This window comes from Nomascus leucogenys, chromosome 21 (genome assembly GCF_006542625.1).
Source record: "Nomascus leucogenys isolate Asia chromosome 21, Asia_NLE_v1, whole genome shotgun sequence".
NCBI lineage: Eukaryota > Metazoa > Chordata > Mammalia > Primates > Hylobatidae > Nomascus > Nomascus leucogenys.
In genome coordinates this window covers 29908820-29926231 of record NC_044401.1, presented here as the reverse complement: position 1 = coordinate 29926231, position 17412 = coordinate 29908820, and the positions used below count along the sequence as shown (strand labels likewise).

Here is a 17412-nt window from a genome sequence, read left to right as displayed (position 1 = left end):
CTGTTTTACAGGTGCCTGATGAAAATGTTTCAGAAAGATCTGTCAATCAAGCAGTAGTGTGAAAAAAGCACTATAAGAAAATGCATCATCAGTTTGCTATTTCCCTGATGGCCTTAATTTTAGAGTGGTCTCAGATTACTAAAGATAAAGACAAAGCACATTTTCTAGAATGAACTCACAGAGATGTGCTGGCTTAGACTCCAAAAGGGTTATTATAAAACTCCCAAAGTACCAGTTTTCCAGAAAACCACATTTTAAAGTTTATGATGATTAATAGCAGCAGCATGTTCAGTTTCGCTTATTAGAGAAACATGTTTAGGCAACTAGTCAGAAAACCAGCTATGGCCTTACAGAAAGGGAAAAGTTAACCCATTATTAAAAAGTGTGTGGGGGGAGGGGGGCTGGTTTACAATAATAAACCATTTATTTTATTCTACAAATGGGGTTTGTTTTCTTGTCTTGTCATGCATAATCAGATTATGTCCCCTCCCTTGTTAAACATGGTTTAAGGAACCGCTGCTGTTTGGTTTGTGATATGATTTAGAAACTTATACATTAACTTACCACAGTGCTATCAATTAGATTGTAACTGGTTTCCAGATGATTAATTAGGTCAAAGTTCAATGAATGGCATGCCAGCATTGAAAATTAAAAAACAAAACAAAACCACAGTGCTTTGCTAATAAGCTCTTGATAGAACCTCCCACTAACCACTTCTGTGGTACAAATTAGTTACATTTAAAGGTCAGCAGTGTCAATAAAATAGAAAAAAACGGATCCATAACTCTGGGGACAGATGAAAGGAATCTAAGACTTCACAGGCTTTGTAGTTGAAGGAAAACACTGAATTGCAAATTATTCAATGTGAATAATGGTAAAAGCACACTGGGATATTTCTGTTTGTATATATGTTGGGACATTGCTTGATTCATAGTAAGGTCCTTTAGACATTAATTTGAGTTATCTAAGTACAGTCCTATTAAAATAACTGGCTCAAAAAATCAGCTAAGAATCAGGTTGAGAATTCATTCATTTTATTCTATTAGGAGAGGTAATTCCAAAATAAGCCATACTATTCCTGTTTTTTTAATTCATTAGTGATGACTCTGGTCTGAATAGTAATTTTTATATGTAAAAGGAAGTATTTACACAAAAATTTGCACAAGAACACAGAGATACATTCAAGCATTGTTTTCCTTAGTGATAAGTTATTTTCCTAAGATTTTAATAAAGTGTTAAAACAATAAATAGTTTTAAAAATACCCTCTCAGATGTTTTCCATTTGTCCATTATTGAAAGGAAGATGCTTAAAGACTTCCTTTTACCTAATAGTGTGTAAATCTAAAACGGATAAAAATAACAAAAAGGCAAAGTGTTTCAAAACGGATCTCCTAATGTCCCAATGTCAAATATTCCAGTTATTCTAAATAATAAAATCTTTGTTCAAGGCAGATAATCTCATCAGACCCTATTAGAGCTTCTTGAATGAGGCTATTACGGAAGTGGGGAATTTCTTCCAGGTAGCATCCATATTTTATTAAATTAGGATTTCCAGATCTTGATAGAGCAGATGTTTTTTTTTAATTTCCTGGTTTTATTGGTTTATCATCAGCATTCACTACTATGCAATGATGGTCATAAGTCCATTCCAAATTTAAATTTGTTTCTATTATGTAGCCTACATTAGGCTGTGGAATTTACATTTAGGTAACTAAACACAGCTCATAATTAAAATCTTTTCTTTAAGGTCAGCTAAAAAGTTTTCTGTATTTCTTGATACTAAAAATGTAATGATTTTTATTTTCATTCTAAAAGTATGTCTTGTAATAAAAAGTCTGGAAACTGGTTCATTTGGACAGTGAAGTCTTTTGAAATATTTCTGCTTTGTACATTTTCCAGAAGTTTAATATTTTATCACATTTTCCACAAGTTGTAACAATTGATATAAATCCATGCCCACAAAGTATTCCATTTTCATTACTTTTACTGTTCATGCCAAGATGTTTCAAATATATTCCATTTGTAATCTGTCTTTAACTTGAGGTTTATTTCTACTTTTGTGTTGCTAAAATTATTTCTGAAAGACTGAGATCAAACTGGTTTATATATAACTAAATCAAGGAATGTTTTATAAAATTCTATTTGACCACACTGTCTTAACCTCGGTTTATATACTTCTCAAATAGCTATTGAAAGAATGTGTTCATTTTATTTTGTCTGTCTTTTAAACCATAAACCTACATCATTTTGCTTTTATAGGGTGCATAAACTTCCAACAGTTCTAATTTGAGCTTCAGAAGAAAAGGAAGCTTGCTTCTTATTCCTCAGATTCTTCTTCTTTTTTTCTGTTTTGAGGATGTATTCATCCTACCTGGACCAAGTTTCAAATCTTTGTTGTTAAATAAAAATTTCCTTCAAAAAATTAAATGTTAAATTTCTGCTGTGTGTCAGTAAGGTCAGGAAAATAGCAAATCTGAATTTTTGCTGCTCAGATATTATGGAGTAGGTAAAAAGGGGAATCTCCGTGGACAAAGACAATGGTACTTTGGGCTTTAGCCATATTCATTTTTTTAAAACCACCAATTATATAATACTTAAATAATTTATATCATTGAACTTATGATTCTTTTCAAATCACACTGAAGGTTCAGCCGTACTCCTTTCATGTTTGGTTTAATACTGTTGTATGGATGAAAAACCTAAAAGGGATGATAGCGTTTATTTTTTAATTTATTTGGTACTGTAAAACACCTTTTCAGAATGAGTAAATGCTGCATATGCATTTTGGAGTTGTTAATATGTGAAAGATATTACAGATTCAGCAAGAAAGGAAATTTGTGCTTCCTTGTTGAATGTTAAATTATTTTACTTTGCATTTTATAAGAGTACAAATTAAAACTGAGCCATTGAACTGCAATAAATCAACAATAGTGTCTCATTTCAAGAAATTTTTTGTACTGTACATAGATTTGTTCAATAAAACGTTGTCCTTGTTGGTAATCAAGTGTTCAATTTTATGTAGTACATTGCTTTCAAAAGGAATTAGACTTATATAAGGTATCTATTAAATGAAAATGTCTATTATGTCTCATAAAGGAATGGCATTTCAGTTAGTATATTACCATATTTGGATTGAGTGATTTTTTTTAAACATAGAAAATAGAAATATCTAAAATTTTACACAAAATAGGCATTTTTGGACATTTTAATGAATGCCTATATGGAGGGATAAAAGTTGACAGAATTCTGTTTTACTAAAGTCACTTCAGGTAAGTGGGTTCAGTGTGATATAGTACTTTCTGCAAACTTAGCAGGTGTCGGAACTCTCCAAAGGCAAGACAGTAGATAAACTTGTCTACATTGGTAATTCTTCAAAAATGAAGAGCTTCTGATGGAACTTAAAAAAACAAAGACATCATTTTGAAATATTACAATATAAATGATGAAAATTACTTCCTAGGAAAGAATTTCACTGGGGAAATGTCAGTAAGCTCTAACCAAATGTCAGTAAGCTCTAACCAAAAGTGGTGTCCTTGAGCATGAGGGCTCCTACTTTTTTGGTTCACTAACAAAGGAAAACCCTCCAAACTATTTGCTACAACTTGGAATTGGAAAAAATGGGGCTTTAAGTAGGAAAAAAACTTTTTTGATGTGATGAGACCACACTGCAAATAGATAAATGGGATAAAATGATTTGTGCGTGTTACAAGCATTATGCCTTGAAACACTATGAGAGTGTTATTGAAACATTCTAGAGCTGAGATCTCAGTCTGATTTATGGTCATACGATCTTAGTTTACTCAATATATTCCATATTCAAAATGTATTGAGGTATTTGGACAAAGTTATTGGGGTTTAGATAACTTTTCATTTTCCTTTTCTGAAATTTGAAGAATTCTGGGAAGCAACTACTACTAAATAGGCTTCCAAGATAACCAAATTAAGCTGATTTTCATAGCATAATATCTGTACTGATTTCAAGAATCAATTGATAAAACGGACAGATGTTTTAACTGTACACCAAGATTTGAAATAGAGTCAATCCACTAATACTTGGAATAAAAATTGTAAATGATAGAAAGTTTCATGCCTTATTGATGGGTACTGCACATTGAGGGGGAAGAAATGGCTTGTTTATATATGCTGCCTCTTAACTCACAACTCAAGGGTAAATATGAACACTGCTCTTTAGACACCAAAGCTCAGAAAGGTTAACCTGATTAAAATCACACAGCTAATAAACGCAGAGGGTGACTGAAAAATCAGATGGGTCCTAAAACCATGTTCCCATTGCGCCACACACTTTTCCCTACAAATGTAGACCATGAGTGGATCTAATAATCCAAATAGGGTCAGATTTGCCTGAGGATCAGTGATTTCAAAGGCAAAGGATGAAGCCTGGTAGAGATAAATCTGGTTGATGTAGTATCTTCTAGCAGTGATTATCTTAAAGTGTGGTTTCTAGAGCAGCAGAATCAGCATCACCTGGAAATTTGTTAGAAATGCTAAATTGTGGTCAGGTTGGAGGTCATCTGGCTTAACAAATCCTCCAGGTGATTCTGATACAAATTAAGGTTTGAAAATCACAGATCTAAAGCAATAAGGTTCTTTGTATTTCCCCAGAAGATAAGCTGTTTCCCCTTAAATTTATAGAACCCTCTCAAAAATTAGTTGCTAAGACGTTTAAAGAAGTCCCCTATTAATAGGTACTTAAATTTTTGGGTGAATGGATACTTGAGTAGTAAGATCTAATATCCCAAACTGTTCTAATGGGGAGGATTTTTTGTTGTTTTTTGCTCAAGTTGTATTCAGTAAATGAAACTACCAGAACAGAATTTGATGGAAACAGTGCAAAGAGGTGTGGGAATCAGTTATACTCAAATTCTAGCATGCTCGTTTTATCGTTGTGGAGAGTTATACATCCCATTGATACAGAATTTTGCTAAATTTCTCTTCATGTTAGGTATGACTCCCGTACCCTGTGTTTGGCTCCAGTCATATTTAAAACCCCCACCTACCCTCATCATGTTATTTTAGTCCATGCATTTTTCACTAGTATTCCCTTTTTACTGGTTGTTCACTTTTTTGCCTGTCCCATCTCTCATTCTTTGATTTAATCCTTCCTAAGCATAACCACTTTGTCAGAAAGCCAGATCTCTTGATTACTCCCCCAGTATTCGTCCTCTCAATAAATGGTAACTGGTTGCCCAAACCAAAACCTTGTAATCATCCCTGACTCTATCATGCCCTTCACTCTAATTCAAGCCACCATTTTCTCTAACCTGGACTATTAGTCTACTCACTGGGTTCCCTGCTTCTACCCTTACCCTCCCTTCAATCTTCACACCAGCAGCGAAAGTAATCCTGTTCTGAGACAAGTCAGATAATGCCATTCCTGTTTAAAACCTGCCAGTGCCTTCAAAGCTCATTCATTTATTCAGCAAATATTTATTGGATACCTACCATGTGCGGGCCTCTGTAATAGGCAATGAAAGACAAAAATCCTTGCCTCACAGAGCTCATATTCTATTGGGGAACAACAAACATACAGTATGAGTGCTATGCAGAAAAATAAAGTGGGTAGGAAATGCAAAAGTAAGCATGGTGTTGGTGGTGATTTTAAGCAAGATGATGAGGTAAGGCCTCTCTGATAAGGTGACTTTTGAGCAGGAACCTGACTAAAGTATGGGAAAGAGCCATTCAGATATCCAAGGGAAGAATACGCCAGGGGCAAGAGCAAAGGCTTTGAGGCAAGAACCTATGGCAAGTTGAAGGAACAGATGATAAGGGAACCACTGACTAGTCTGGAGAGATTGACAGAATAATAAGGAAGTCAGAGATAAAAAATGAAAGCTAAAGTCCATATAATGGTCTACAAGGTTCTACATCTACACTATCCAAGACAGTAGTCACTAGCCATGTGTGGCTATTAAAATTTAAATTCAAATGAAACTTAAAATTCAGTTCCCTAGTTGCACTAAACACAGTACAAGAAGCTCAAGAACCACATGTGTCTGACAGTTACTGTATTGGACAGCAAAAAGAACATTTTCACCATCTCGAAAAGCATCTTGACAGGTTTTATATCAATGGCTCTTAATTGTGGGTGATTTTGCCCTGCAGGGGACATGTACCAATGTCTGGAGGTAATTTTGGTTGGCACAGTGAGGGAAGGAGGTGCCACTGGCACCTGGTGGGTAGAGGATGGGGATGCGTTAAGCATCCTACAGTGCACAGGAAAATCCCCTCGACAAAAGATTATCCTGCCCAAAATGTCAACAGTTCTATGATTAAGAAACCCTGCGTTAGATCCGTCTTGACTGCAACTCTAACCACATTGCTCATTGCCTCCTCCTTGCTCAAACGGGCTCCAGTCTCCTGGACTCCTTCCTCAAAATCTCTACTGTTGCTTCTTCCTACCATGCTTCTTCTGCGGTTCACTCACTTCTTCTTCTGATCTTCAGTCACTTAAAGACGCTTTCTTTTCAACCTGTATAAAGTACTAACATCCTCTCCCATCCCTGTCCTCTGGATTTTTTTCCATAGCATCTCCTGGCCAACTATATAGTTTCTTACATGTTTACTGTCTATTTCCCTCCAACAAAATGCAAGCATTGTTTTTTGTCCCCAGTACAAAGAACAATAACTGGCAAGTAGGTGCTCAGTTATAATACATTTTTAATTAACGAATGAAATAAGTTGGACATGCCCTCCATGTGGTCCCATACCAACATATTTTAGCACTTATCTTGTCATCTCTTTATTAACAACACTCTCAAAAGCTCCTTGAAGAAAGGTCAGGGTCATGTCTCTGAACCTTCAATAGCTAACATAGCAGGCATTCATTAATACTTAATTTAAAATATGAAGAATTGCTGTGTTGAGTAAATGGTACCCCAAATAACATCCACTGACAATTTCACCATATTTTGAATGCCTTGTTTTAAGGACTACATGTACACCGTATGATTGATATTTAGCTATTATTTATTTTTGAGACAGGGTCTCGCTCTGTCACCCAGGTTGGGGTGCAGTGAGTGTGGCGCGATCTTGGCTAACTGCAACCTCTGCCTCCAGAGTTCAAGCGATTCTCTTGCCTCAGCCTCCGAGTAGCTGGGATTACAGGCGTCCGCCACCATGCCAGGCTAATTTTTTGAATTTTTAGTGGAGACGGGGTTTCTTTATGTTGGCCAGGCTGGTCTCGAACTCCTGGCCTCTGTGATCTGCCCGCCTCAGCCTCCCAAAGTGCTGAGATTACAGGCGTGAGCCACCGCGCCCGGCCAAGCTATATTTTAAACAAAGTTAAATTTGCTCACCAGGATCTGCAGATATATACATTGCAGCTACTAAATGGCAATACACCAATTAAATGTCAACTGATCAAAAATAGGACTTAAAAATGGAAAGAGAAAAAGGCAAGTGACAATGAATTTAGTCTAACATTCCTGTTCAGCAGAGCATGACTGTTTCTCTCGTAAATGTGTGTTGCTACCATGCCAATATCAATAACAGCTAAAGTTTAGTAAGAGCTGTTTAGTAAGAGCCCCACGCACTGTTCACCCCGCCCCCACAGCCCCAAGAGGTAGGCATCTCCACTAGATCCACTTCCATTGGAAACTGAAGGGGAAAAGGCTAAGGAGCTTGCTTACAGTCAGGGTAAATGGCGGAGTAAAACCCTGGCAATCTGGCGTCCAGAACCCCCAACCTTAAATTGCGCGCGACATCGCCTCTTTTAAGGCCGAGCCGGCAACAAGGGAAATGGAGGCAAGAGACGGTCCCGGCGTGTTTGAAAGTCCGCTGGAAGGCAGCCGGGCACAGTGGACTATTTATTTTTAACTTTTCATACTATAATGTTAAACAAAACTAAATTATTTTAATTTACTTAATTTAAGGAATCAAACTACCGGCTCACCCAACTCAGAAGTGGCCGCAGAAGACATTCAAGCGCTCCCGGGGGCCCGGCCCGCGGGCGGGGAGGAGCCGCCTCCATTGGCCGGCCCCGCGGCATCACGGGAGCTCGCGGTGCGCGGGGGTGGCGGGCTGCTTTCCACGCACCTGCACCTGCGCAGCCCTCCAAGGCGCTCTTTTGGAGGAGGGACTTCTCTTTCGGTAACCAGCTCCCTTGCGGAAAGTCTATGTTCTCCATATAAACCCAGCACTTCCCTTAATTGAGATACGTGGGACTTCACTCCGTCCCCAGCCCGGAACCACAAGTGGGAGCACTGCGTTCCCTGATTGACCTCTTTGGCGATTACTTCCGCCCAGGGGCCTGGAATACGGGAGGCCCTTCGACGGAGAACAACAAGAAAGGCACTTCCGGTGTCTGTTGCCAGGCGCGGGCCCAGTGGGCCGTAGGGGCGACATTGTTGCCGTCGTCTTTCCCCCCAGTCCCGGGGATGGAGATGTCGGGACTCAGCTTTTCAGAGATGGAGGGCTGCCGTAACCTACTTGGCCTACTGGACAACGACGAGATCATGGCCCTATGCGACACCGTCACCAACCGCCTGGTGCAGCCTCAGGACCGCCAAGGTAAGGGCGGACCCTTCACCTGGAAGGCTGCCGCCCCTTCCCCGGCCTCACGCCTACCCCGCTTAGGCAGAATCCTCGGGAATGTTGGTGGCAGCCGCAGATCCACAGCTGTGGAACCACTACACAGACTTGGGTCAAGGGAGGGAGGTGGTGGCGGTGATAATGGCGCGGCTTCCAGGTTTTATCCGTTGAATATTACGGGCAGCGCTTGTTGATTCAAGGATTCGGAATAAGTCATTAGTAATTTTTAAAAATTTCTGGGGAGCCAGAATGTTTTGCATTTTCAGTTTCGATCAGCTGAAGAGTCAGCTGCTGCTCGGGCTTTTTTTTTCAAGTTTGAGTGGGAGGAGGATGGCAAACATTTTGTATGTCTCTGATAAAAAGCAACTACTGTAATTAAATGGCAGACACCTTGAATCCATGTCTACTTTTGGAGGCAAAATTTTTCTGAGATGATTTTCGTACTAGGAATACATACATGCAAGCGAGCTAAATACATATTCCGGTGGATTTTTAAGGGGTATTAGTGCTAAGTCTGATTGTGACTAGTCCATATAAAAATGTAAAGCGTTTGTTCATTTTGTGTGTCGGGTAGCTAGTTTTATTTTAAATTTGCTGAATTTTACTTCAAAACGTGAAAAATTCCAGATTCCCATATTAGTATGTGATTATCTTTAAAAGATGCTGCCCTTATAAAACTGGGTTTTTCTGCTTAAGTCGGATTTCATTTTTGGCATTGAAGAAAGTCATTTGTCACTTCGAACCATGGACACTAAAAGAGGAAATTCCAAATAAGACCGAAAATAGCTTTAGACTTATATTGTTCTTCAGCGTTTATTTTACATGGCTTTCACCTTCTTACAATCATGGTGAGTGTGAATTTAAAATTATAATGGATACAATGCTGCATTTAATTGATAGGGTATCTAAAAGCAAATAAAAAAATTCCCAGTTCAAAAACGTTTAAATGACTTGAAGAAACATTCTTGGGGCAGGGGGTGGGGAATAACACTTAAGCATATGAAAGTATACGCAGCATCTTTAGAAACTAATGAAATGAAAACCAGAAACAGAAGTTGTCTTTTCTGTGTACCAGATTGGAAAAAAAAATAAAAATATGAACTATAAACTTCAAGTGTTCATGATCAGGTGAAGCAACTCGTTGGCAACTAGTGAAGGAGTTTAAGTTAAAACTACCACTTTGAAAAAACAAATTTGACATCTCTTACAATGGCAGATTAGACACATACTTGAGACCTAGTCTTCTCAAACTTGAATATGTTTTTGAATCTCTCAGGGATCTTGTTAAAATGCAGGTTCGGACTCATTAGTTTTAGGGGAGGCCCAGAAATTCTGCTTCTAACAAGCTCCAGGTTGATGCTCATACTGCTTGCCCCTTTGAGCACTGGGAGATATGTATGAGAATGTTCAAAGTAACAGCGTTTGTAATTGGACACAGAATAGAAGTGTGTAAACAGAAGAATAGTTAGATACCTTGTGTACAGTCATATAACTAATTATGATATAGCAGTGAAAATGAGTTAGCTGTGTATATCAGATTAATCCAGAAAATATTGAATGAAAAGCTGATAACAGAAAACTACATACTGTATATGGATGGATTGGATTTATAGCACAATTTAAAACATACCAAACTAAGTATAGTTCAGGGATACGTACTTATGCTGTACAACTATAAAAAAGGGGGGAATTTTAAAGCAACATTTAGGATAGTAGCTACTGTGAGGTGGATGAGAAGAAAGAGGAATAGCATTAGGGAAGAGACGAAATGGGGGCCTCAAACATAGTAATTTCTTATGTCCTAAGCTAGGAGGTATGCATTTGGGAGTTCGTTTTATTGCCGTTCTGTATGACTCACACATGTCAAAATATTCTTTGGTCTGTGTTTAATATAAATATTTTAAAATACAAGTGGGCCAGGTGTGGTGGCTCATGCCTGTAATCCCAGCACTTTGGGAGGCCGAGGCAAGCGGATCATCTGAGGTCAGGAGTTCAAGACCAGCTTGGCCAACATGGTGAAACCCTGTCTCTACTAAAAATAGAAAAATTAGCTGGGTGTGGTGGCACACACTTGTAATCCCTTGGGAGACTGAGGCAGAAGAATCCCTTGAACCCAGGAGGTGGAGGTTGCAGTCAGCCGAGATCGTGCCACTGCAATCCAGCCTGGGTGACAGAGTGAGACTCCGTCTCAAAAGAATAAAAATTAAAAAATATAAAGATACAAGCCCTGGTTCTGCCACTTTCTAGAAATACAATAATTGGGCCGGGCGCGGTGGCTCACACCTGTAATCCCAGCACTTTGGGAGGCCGAGGCGGGCAGATCACAAGGTCAGGAGATCGAGACCATCCTGGCTAACGTGGTGAAACCCTGTCTCTACTAAAAAAATTAGCTGGGCGTCGTAGCAGGCACCTGTAGTCCCAGCTACTTGGGAGGCTGAGGCAGAAGAGTGGCGTGAACCCGGGAGCTTGCAGTGAGCCGAGATCGCGCCACTGCGCTCCAGCCTGGGCGACAGAGCAAGACTCCATCTCAAAAAAAAAAAAAAAAAAAGAAATACAATCATTGATACCTAATATGGCCTCAACTTTCATTATCTGTAGAGTGAGGAGATAGGACTAAAATTCTTTGATATCTAAAATATTGTTTTAATAGTCCCTATTTTTAGAGGTTGTACACGAATTTAGGACTGTTGGCCTTATTAGAAAAAATATTTTTTGCTGGCTTGAATGTTTTCTTAAAATGCAATTCTTTAAGAGAAAATGCTAAACTTTCACTATCACTTATGGGAAGTGAAAAGAAGAGATTTTAGGTAAGGGAAGTTTAAAGCATAAAGATATTAAAAGAAAACTGACAACGGACTTCCTATTTTTTAAAAATGATGACTATCATGCAACAGCAATAATGCTGTGACAAGAGTTTATAAACGTTATTTGATAGAGTTTCTACTGACCTGGCACAAACTTGTAAGTGCCTCATGATTTTTTATTAATCTTTGCAATTTCTTTCTAGATGCTGTTCATGCAATATTAGTATACAGTCAAAGTGCAGAAGAACTTCTGAGGCGTAGAAAAGTCCACCGAGAAGTTATATTTAGGTACTTGGCAACACAGGGGATTATTATACCTCCAGCTACTGAAAAACACAATCTTATTCAGCATGCAAAAGATTACTGGCAAAAGCAACCACAACTGAAATTGAAGGAAACGCCAGAGCCAGTTACAAAGACAGAGGACATCCACCTATTTCAACAGGTAAAATAAATCTTATGGTTATATTCTGAACCTTTGTTCTGTCTGAAACTTTGTTGATAATCCTAGATCGTGGGGAACATGGTTAATAATGTTTGTGGGGTTTTTTTATTTTTATTTTTTAAGAGATTCTTGCTCTTTTGCCCAGGCTAGAGTGCAGTGGTGTAATCATAGCTCACTGCGGCCTTGAACTTCTGGGCTCAAGTGTTCCGCCCACCTCTGCTTCCTGAGTAGCTAGGGCTACAGGCATGCACCACTATGCCTGGCTAATTTTTAAAATTTTTTTGTAGGGATAGGTTCCCAACTGTGTTGCCCAGGCTGGTCTTGAACTCCTGGCCTCAAGTGGTCCCCCCGCCTCAGCTGGAATTACAGGCATGTGAGCCATCATGCCCAGCCTATTTTATTTATATTTTATAATTTTAACTTTATTTCATATCCTGTCAATCCTGAAGGAAGGAAGAGACCAGTGAAGCAACTAAAATCAAAAATATTTCTGACATATAGTGATGCATATATAATCATCTATTGATATGTGAGAGAGAAAGTATTTTTCAATATCAGCATCATCAAATGAGGACTGTTGGATTTTTAGAGAGTAAACTGCAAGGTTAATTTTAACTTTAGATCTGTGTAATTTTTTTTCACTTTAGAAGAATTTTATTGCAAATTCTTTCTCACTTTTAAGACGTTTTTGGTATTGCAAAAATATCATGAAAGGAACCTAAAATTTTACTTTAAAAAAAAAATTTTTTTTAAGTTCCAGGGTACGTGTGCAGGTTTGTTAGATAGATAAACATGTGCCATGGTGATTTGCTGCACCTATCAACCTATCACCTAGGTATTAAGCCCAGCATGCGTTAGCTATTTTTCTTGTTGCCCCCGCCCCCACATTGGAACCTAAATATTTTTTATACTTATTTTTTTTTAACTAGAAAAAGTCCTATTGTAGAAATTTGCTCCAGTGGACATTGGCTGTTTCTGTTCTTTATATCTCCACTGTACATTTTAGATATTGCACAAATATTTAAGTGTTGCTTGAATTAACCTCTACGTAATTTGCAGATTTTTAAACTACATACCACATTTTTTGAATTAATGAGGTTTCACAGTGAGAAAGCTTTGCCTTCACATTAGGAAATAATCTTTTAAGAGTTTTCTTACTTTATGTACTGATAAGAGCATTGACTTTGAAATCATACAAATATGACTTCAAATTAGGGTCTGCAATATACTAGGTGTGTTAACTTAGGCAAATAACTTGACCTTTCTGAGCCTTGTTTGTTTATCTATAAAATGATCATAACAATAATATCTATGTCCTAGGGCTTATTGTGAAGATAGGAAGAAATAGCTCTTAAGTGCCACGCACAGTGCCCAGTATATTAAATAGCAGGTGCTCAGTAAACCTAAGATCTCATACATCTCAGTAAAGTACTGTGTTGTGGAACACATGGGTGAATGAGATCTAGTCTATCAGGCAGATTTTTTACAATAACTTTTTTTTTTTTTTTTTTTTTGAGACAAAGTCTGCCCTGTCACCCAGGCTAGAGTACAGTGGCATAATCTCAGCTCACTGCAGCCTCCGCCCTCCGGGTTCAAGCACTTCTTCTGCCTCAGCCTCCCAAGTAGCTGGAATTGCAGGCATGCGCCACTACACTCAGCTAATTTTTGTATTTTTAGTAGAGATGGAGTTTTGCCATGTTGACAAGGCTGGTCTTGACCTCCTAACCTCAAGTGATCTGCCTGCCTCAGCCTCCCAAAGTGCCGGGATTACAGGCATGAACCACCATGCCCAGCTTACAGTAACATTTTCTTTGAAAAAAGAGAAATAATAGAATAAAATTAATCCCAGTTATAGAAAATAACCTGTTTCAGTCACCGTAAAGGATAATGAAAATGCTTACTTATATTAACTTTATATCATTTATATGCAAAATGCATCCATTTAAAGTGAATGTTTTGAAGGTTTTCACATATATACCTGTGATATACATATATACCTGTGAAAACACTGCCACAATCTGAGGAAACACTTACATAAATAATCATATAATTTATATATTTTTATATATTATATATTTATATATATGACTGTTCATACTGATTATCATTTTTTTTCACATGGAGTCTCGCTCTGTTGCACGGGCTGGAGTGCAGTGGTGCTATCTTGGCTCACTGCAACCTCCACCTCCCGAGTTCAAGTGATTCTCCTGCCTCAGCCTCCCAAGTAGCTGGGAATACAGGCACACGCCACCGTGCCTGGCTAATTTTTGTATTTTTAGTAGAGACGGGGTTTCACTATATTCGCCAGGCTGTTCTCGAATTCCTGACCTCGCCATCCGCCTGCCTCGGCCTTCCAAAGTGCTGGGATTACAGGCATGAGCCACCATGCCCGCCAAGTTCATACTGATTTTTAAATTGGCCTTACTAAACCTTACTCTCTTAGCTGAATTTTCAGCAATTTAAGCTGGAAATTTCTAAAATGATTTTTCTCCTTTTGAAAAAAGATTTTTACTATGCATAATGGGTTCAGCAAGTTCACATATAGTTCATTTCTCTCTGGTGTAATGGGTTCATTCAAACTTAATAGGCTAGAGAAAAATAGATATGAAAGTTAAACCTTGGTGTTATTTTGTATTTATTTTATTTGCTTCAATCAGCAGGTGAAAGAAGATAAAAAAGCTGAAAAAGTTGATTTTCGTCGCCTAGGAGAAGAATTCTGTCATTGGTTCTTTGGACTTCTTAATTCTCAGAATCCTTTTCTAGGACCACCTCAAGATGAATGGGGACCACAGCACTTCTGGCATGATGTGAAGCTTAGGTTTTATTACAGCACATCAGAACAAAATGTTATGGACTACCATGGAGCAGAAATCGTGAGCCTTCGTTTGCTGTCACTAGTAAAAGAAGAATTTCTTTTTTTCAGCCCCAACCTAGATTCACATGGACTGAAATGTGCATCTTCTCCTCATGGGCTGGTTATGGTTGGAGTTGCTGGGACTGTCCATCGAGGAAACACTTGTTTGGGCATTTTTGAACAAATTTTTGGACTCATCCGTTGCCCTTTTGTGGAGAATACTTGGAAAATCAAATTTATCAACCTGAAAATTATGGGAGAGAGTTCCCTTGCTCCTGGAACATTACCGAAACCAGCTGTTAAATTTGAACAAAGTGATCTAGAGGCCTTTTATAATGTAATCACTTTATGTGGTACCAGCGAAGTACGACGTAATGTAAAGCAGGCTTTGGATAGTGGAACTGGGGACCAAGTTTGATGTAGTGGAAGTGAGACATTGCTGAACAAAAGAGAACTGGGTTTACCTGACCCTCTAAAGCGCTAAGTACTGACAGCCTGAAAAAAATCTTCTATACAGAAACTCTTCCAAATACTATATCAGTAATGTCTGAATGATTTCAGATGTGAAAATTGACATATTTTAGTTGAAATACCTTTCTGGACTACAGACTTACATATCATGTGAATACTTAATCTATTTCTACCGAGTTGCAGCAAATACTCTGAAAGCTTAGTGCAAATAAATCCCACTTTAGATCTTACAGCTAACTGTGTGCCTTAGAAACCAGGTAATATTTTCCTTTTACTTAGTGAATATTCTGCTAATATCTGCACTTTTCATGTGGGAAAGGATTAATAATGGTCCAGGCTTCCCCTCTTTAAGATTCTTGTTTACTTTTGTCTAACTCTGGATAATTGTATTTTACAAATCCATCTCACTGTAGTATATTTTTAAAACTATTAAATATTTTAGAGATGTTTAATGTAAACTCAAAGTTCTCATTTTAGAAAATTTAAATAACATTCTTTTTGCAAAAAAGTCCAATAATTTAACAGTTGAAGAAAAACTTAACTACCTCTTTAAATATTTGAGAAACATTTTTCAAAATTATCAGCTGTAGTCCAAGCTAAATGTCCTTTGTAATCTGCAACATTTTCCTTACTGTTTTTGGGCAGTGATAAATGCTGTTCTCGAAACAGACTTTATTCTTACCTAGGCTTCAGCCAACAGTTTTATAAAGCAGTTACTGTAATACAATATAAAGGAAATACACTGTTGAAATTTTAAAGGTATGCCCAGTTCCTAACTTTTAAACGAATTACTGTTCTTCCTCTTGGCTGATCTTGGCAGAGGTGACAAACCCCAAAATAACCCCATGCATTTATAATGTGTGTATACACATATACATAAGTATACATATACTCCCACATTATAACTTAGAATGTTTAGTTTTTTACCTGTTACTAGGTTTGAGTTACATGGTTGAGTTGCCAAATTATTTACATGCTTTGAAGTTTAAATTCTTCATCACCTAGCAACTGTTTGCTGATCATGGATTTACTCAGTTACTATAATTTATAAAGGTACCATTTGGAAAAAAACTCAATTGGAAAATGTGATGACGTATTGTACATGTTACTTTTTCCTTTGCTATAATCATCTAGGGAGACTGATAAGAATTTTGGAAATGGGAGGCTGAAAACTCATCTTTTTTTGTTTTTTTAATGCTATGCCTCTTACGAGGAATACGAATTGGTATGTCCTAAAATAAGAACTTAATAAAGGAGGGAAATCCCTTTTGTCTGTTATAAGAATAGTGTATCATTCAGATTTAATTTATAGTTGTGTTGCTGTTAAAGTTTTAGGCATTTAATGAGAACAAAGAAAATTTTATAACTGCTAGTTACACTATATTGTAATATAATTAAGTATAAAGAAAATAGTGTGCAAAATAATTTCCTCTCATATTTTTATAAAGGTACACAGTCAGGTCACAAGTCCATCTTTATCCATCCTATACCTCTGCTTGAGTTTTGAAAACTGGGTTATCTTTTATTCCTTAGTTTGAAGTTTGAAATATTATAAAATGTAATAGGTAAACATCCTAAGTAAAGGATAAAAAGGTAAAAACCATTCTTGTTACTACAGATACTCAAAAAGGGCAGGGATTTCCTCTAGGTACCTTTAGTATTGAACTTTTGAGTTCGTGTAAAGCCCAAATAAGGCTGGAATTTCTGCACATAGTTTTGAATCAACCTTAAAAATTTAAAATCTTTTTGATAGTCTTAAGATTCTTGAGGATTAATGCTGTTTTATTTCATGAATCCCTAGCTGTGGGCACACTACAGCCTAATATTGGAGTGAATGCGTTAATGAATGAGCAAAAAGCAACTTATATACTGTATACAAAAGGCTTTTCTGCTTCTAGAGTTTATCTTTGATTCTTCTCATCAGTGTTACTTTTTCAGTCACACAGTTTCTTTGAATTTCATACTTGAATAGGCAGAAACTTTTAGGCCCCCAAAATAACTCAGATTTGGGAGGAGAAAGATACTGACTTTAAAAGCCCAGGGTCAGTAAGAGACCCTGAGATTCCTGAGGCTACCTGGAAAACATTACAGGGGAAATGTATGAAGAAACAGCATTTGGAGGAGAAAGACCTAGAGGAATTGAAGTCTATTAGTGAAGCTTGAAGCTTGATCAGCCTTTTGTGAGAATAGCCAAAGGCACAGTGCCAGGATTGAACTCTGCTTGTGCAGGATTGAACCCCATTAGTCTTTTTATGCCAGGGAATGGCAGAGAAAGAACCCAGCTGTAG

General features: G+C 37.7%; 2 protein-coding genes across 4 annotated transcripts in view; both read left to right on the top strand.

The window, feature by feature from the left end:
- Nucleotides 1–3000, top strand: part of ZNF654 (zinc finger protein 654) — a 91246-nt gene extending 88246 nt beyond the window's left edge. For both annotated transcript variants that reach the window (XM_003255064.4, XM_030802236.1), the window contains one exon: nucleotides 12–3000. In XM_003255064.4, the coding sequence (XP_003255112.2) occupies nucleotides 12–19 (8 nt within the window). In that variant the 3' untranslated portion in view covers nucleotides 20–3000. The remainder of the gene's footprint in view (nucleotides 1–11) is intronic.
- A 5027-nt stretch (nucleotides 3001–8027) lies between these two features.
- Nucleotides 8028–16405, top strand: C21H3orf38 (chromosome 21 C3orf38 homolog). Of its 2 annotated transcripts, none has more exons than XM_012497868.1 (3): nucleotides 8028–8529; nucleotides 11558–11799; nucleotides 14460–16405. In XM_012497868.1, exons 1-3 carry the CDS (start codon nucleotides 8397–8399, stop codon nucleotides 15069–15071), a joined length of 987 nt encoding a protein of 328 aa, XP_012353322.1. In that variant the 5' UTR covers nucleotides 8028–8396; the 3' UTR covers nucleotides 15072–16405. The 2 variants fall into 2 exon arrangements, with proteins under 2 accessions (XP_012353322.1, XP_003255176.1); XM_003255128.3 differs by having other exon boundaries at nucleotides 14457–16405.
- The last annotated feature ends 1007 nt before the right edge of the window (nucleotides 16406–17412 follow it).

Coding starts and splice junctions, on each gene's coding strand:
- C21H3orf38 (XM_003255128.3), top strand. CDS start 8,397: ATGGAGATGTCGGGACTCAGCTTTTCAGAGATGGAGGGCTGCCGTAAC. Junction 8,530..11,557: donor GCAGCCTCAGGACCGCCAAG/GTAAGGGCGGAC, acceptor ATTTCTTTCTAG/ATGCTGTTCATGCAATATTA. Junction 11,800..14,456: donor ACATCCACCTATTTCAACAG/GTAAAATAAATC, acceptor TGCTTCAATCAG/CAGGTGAAAGAAGATAAAAA.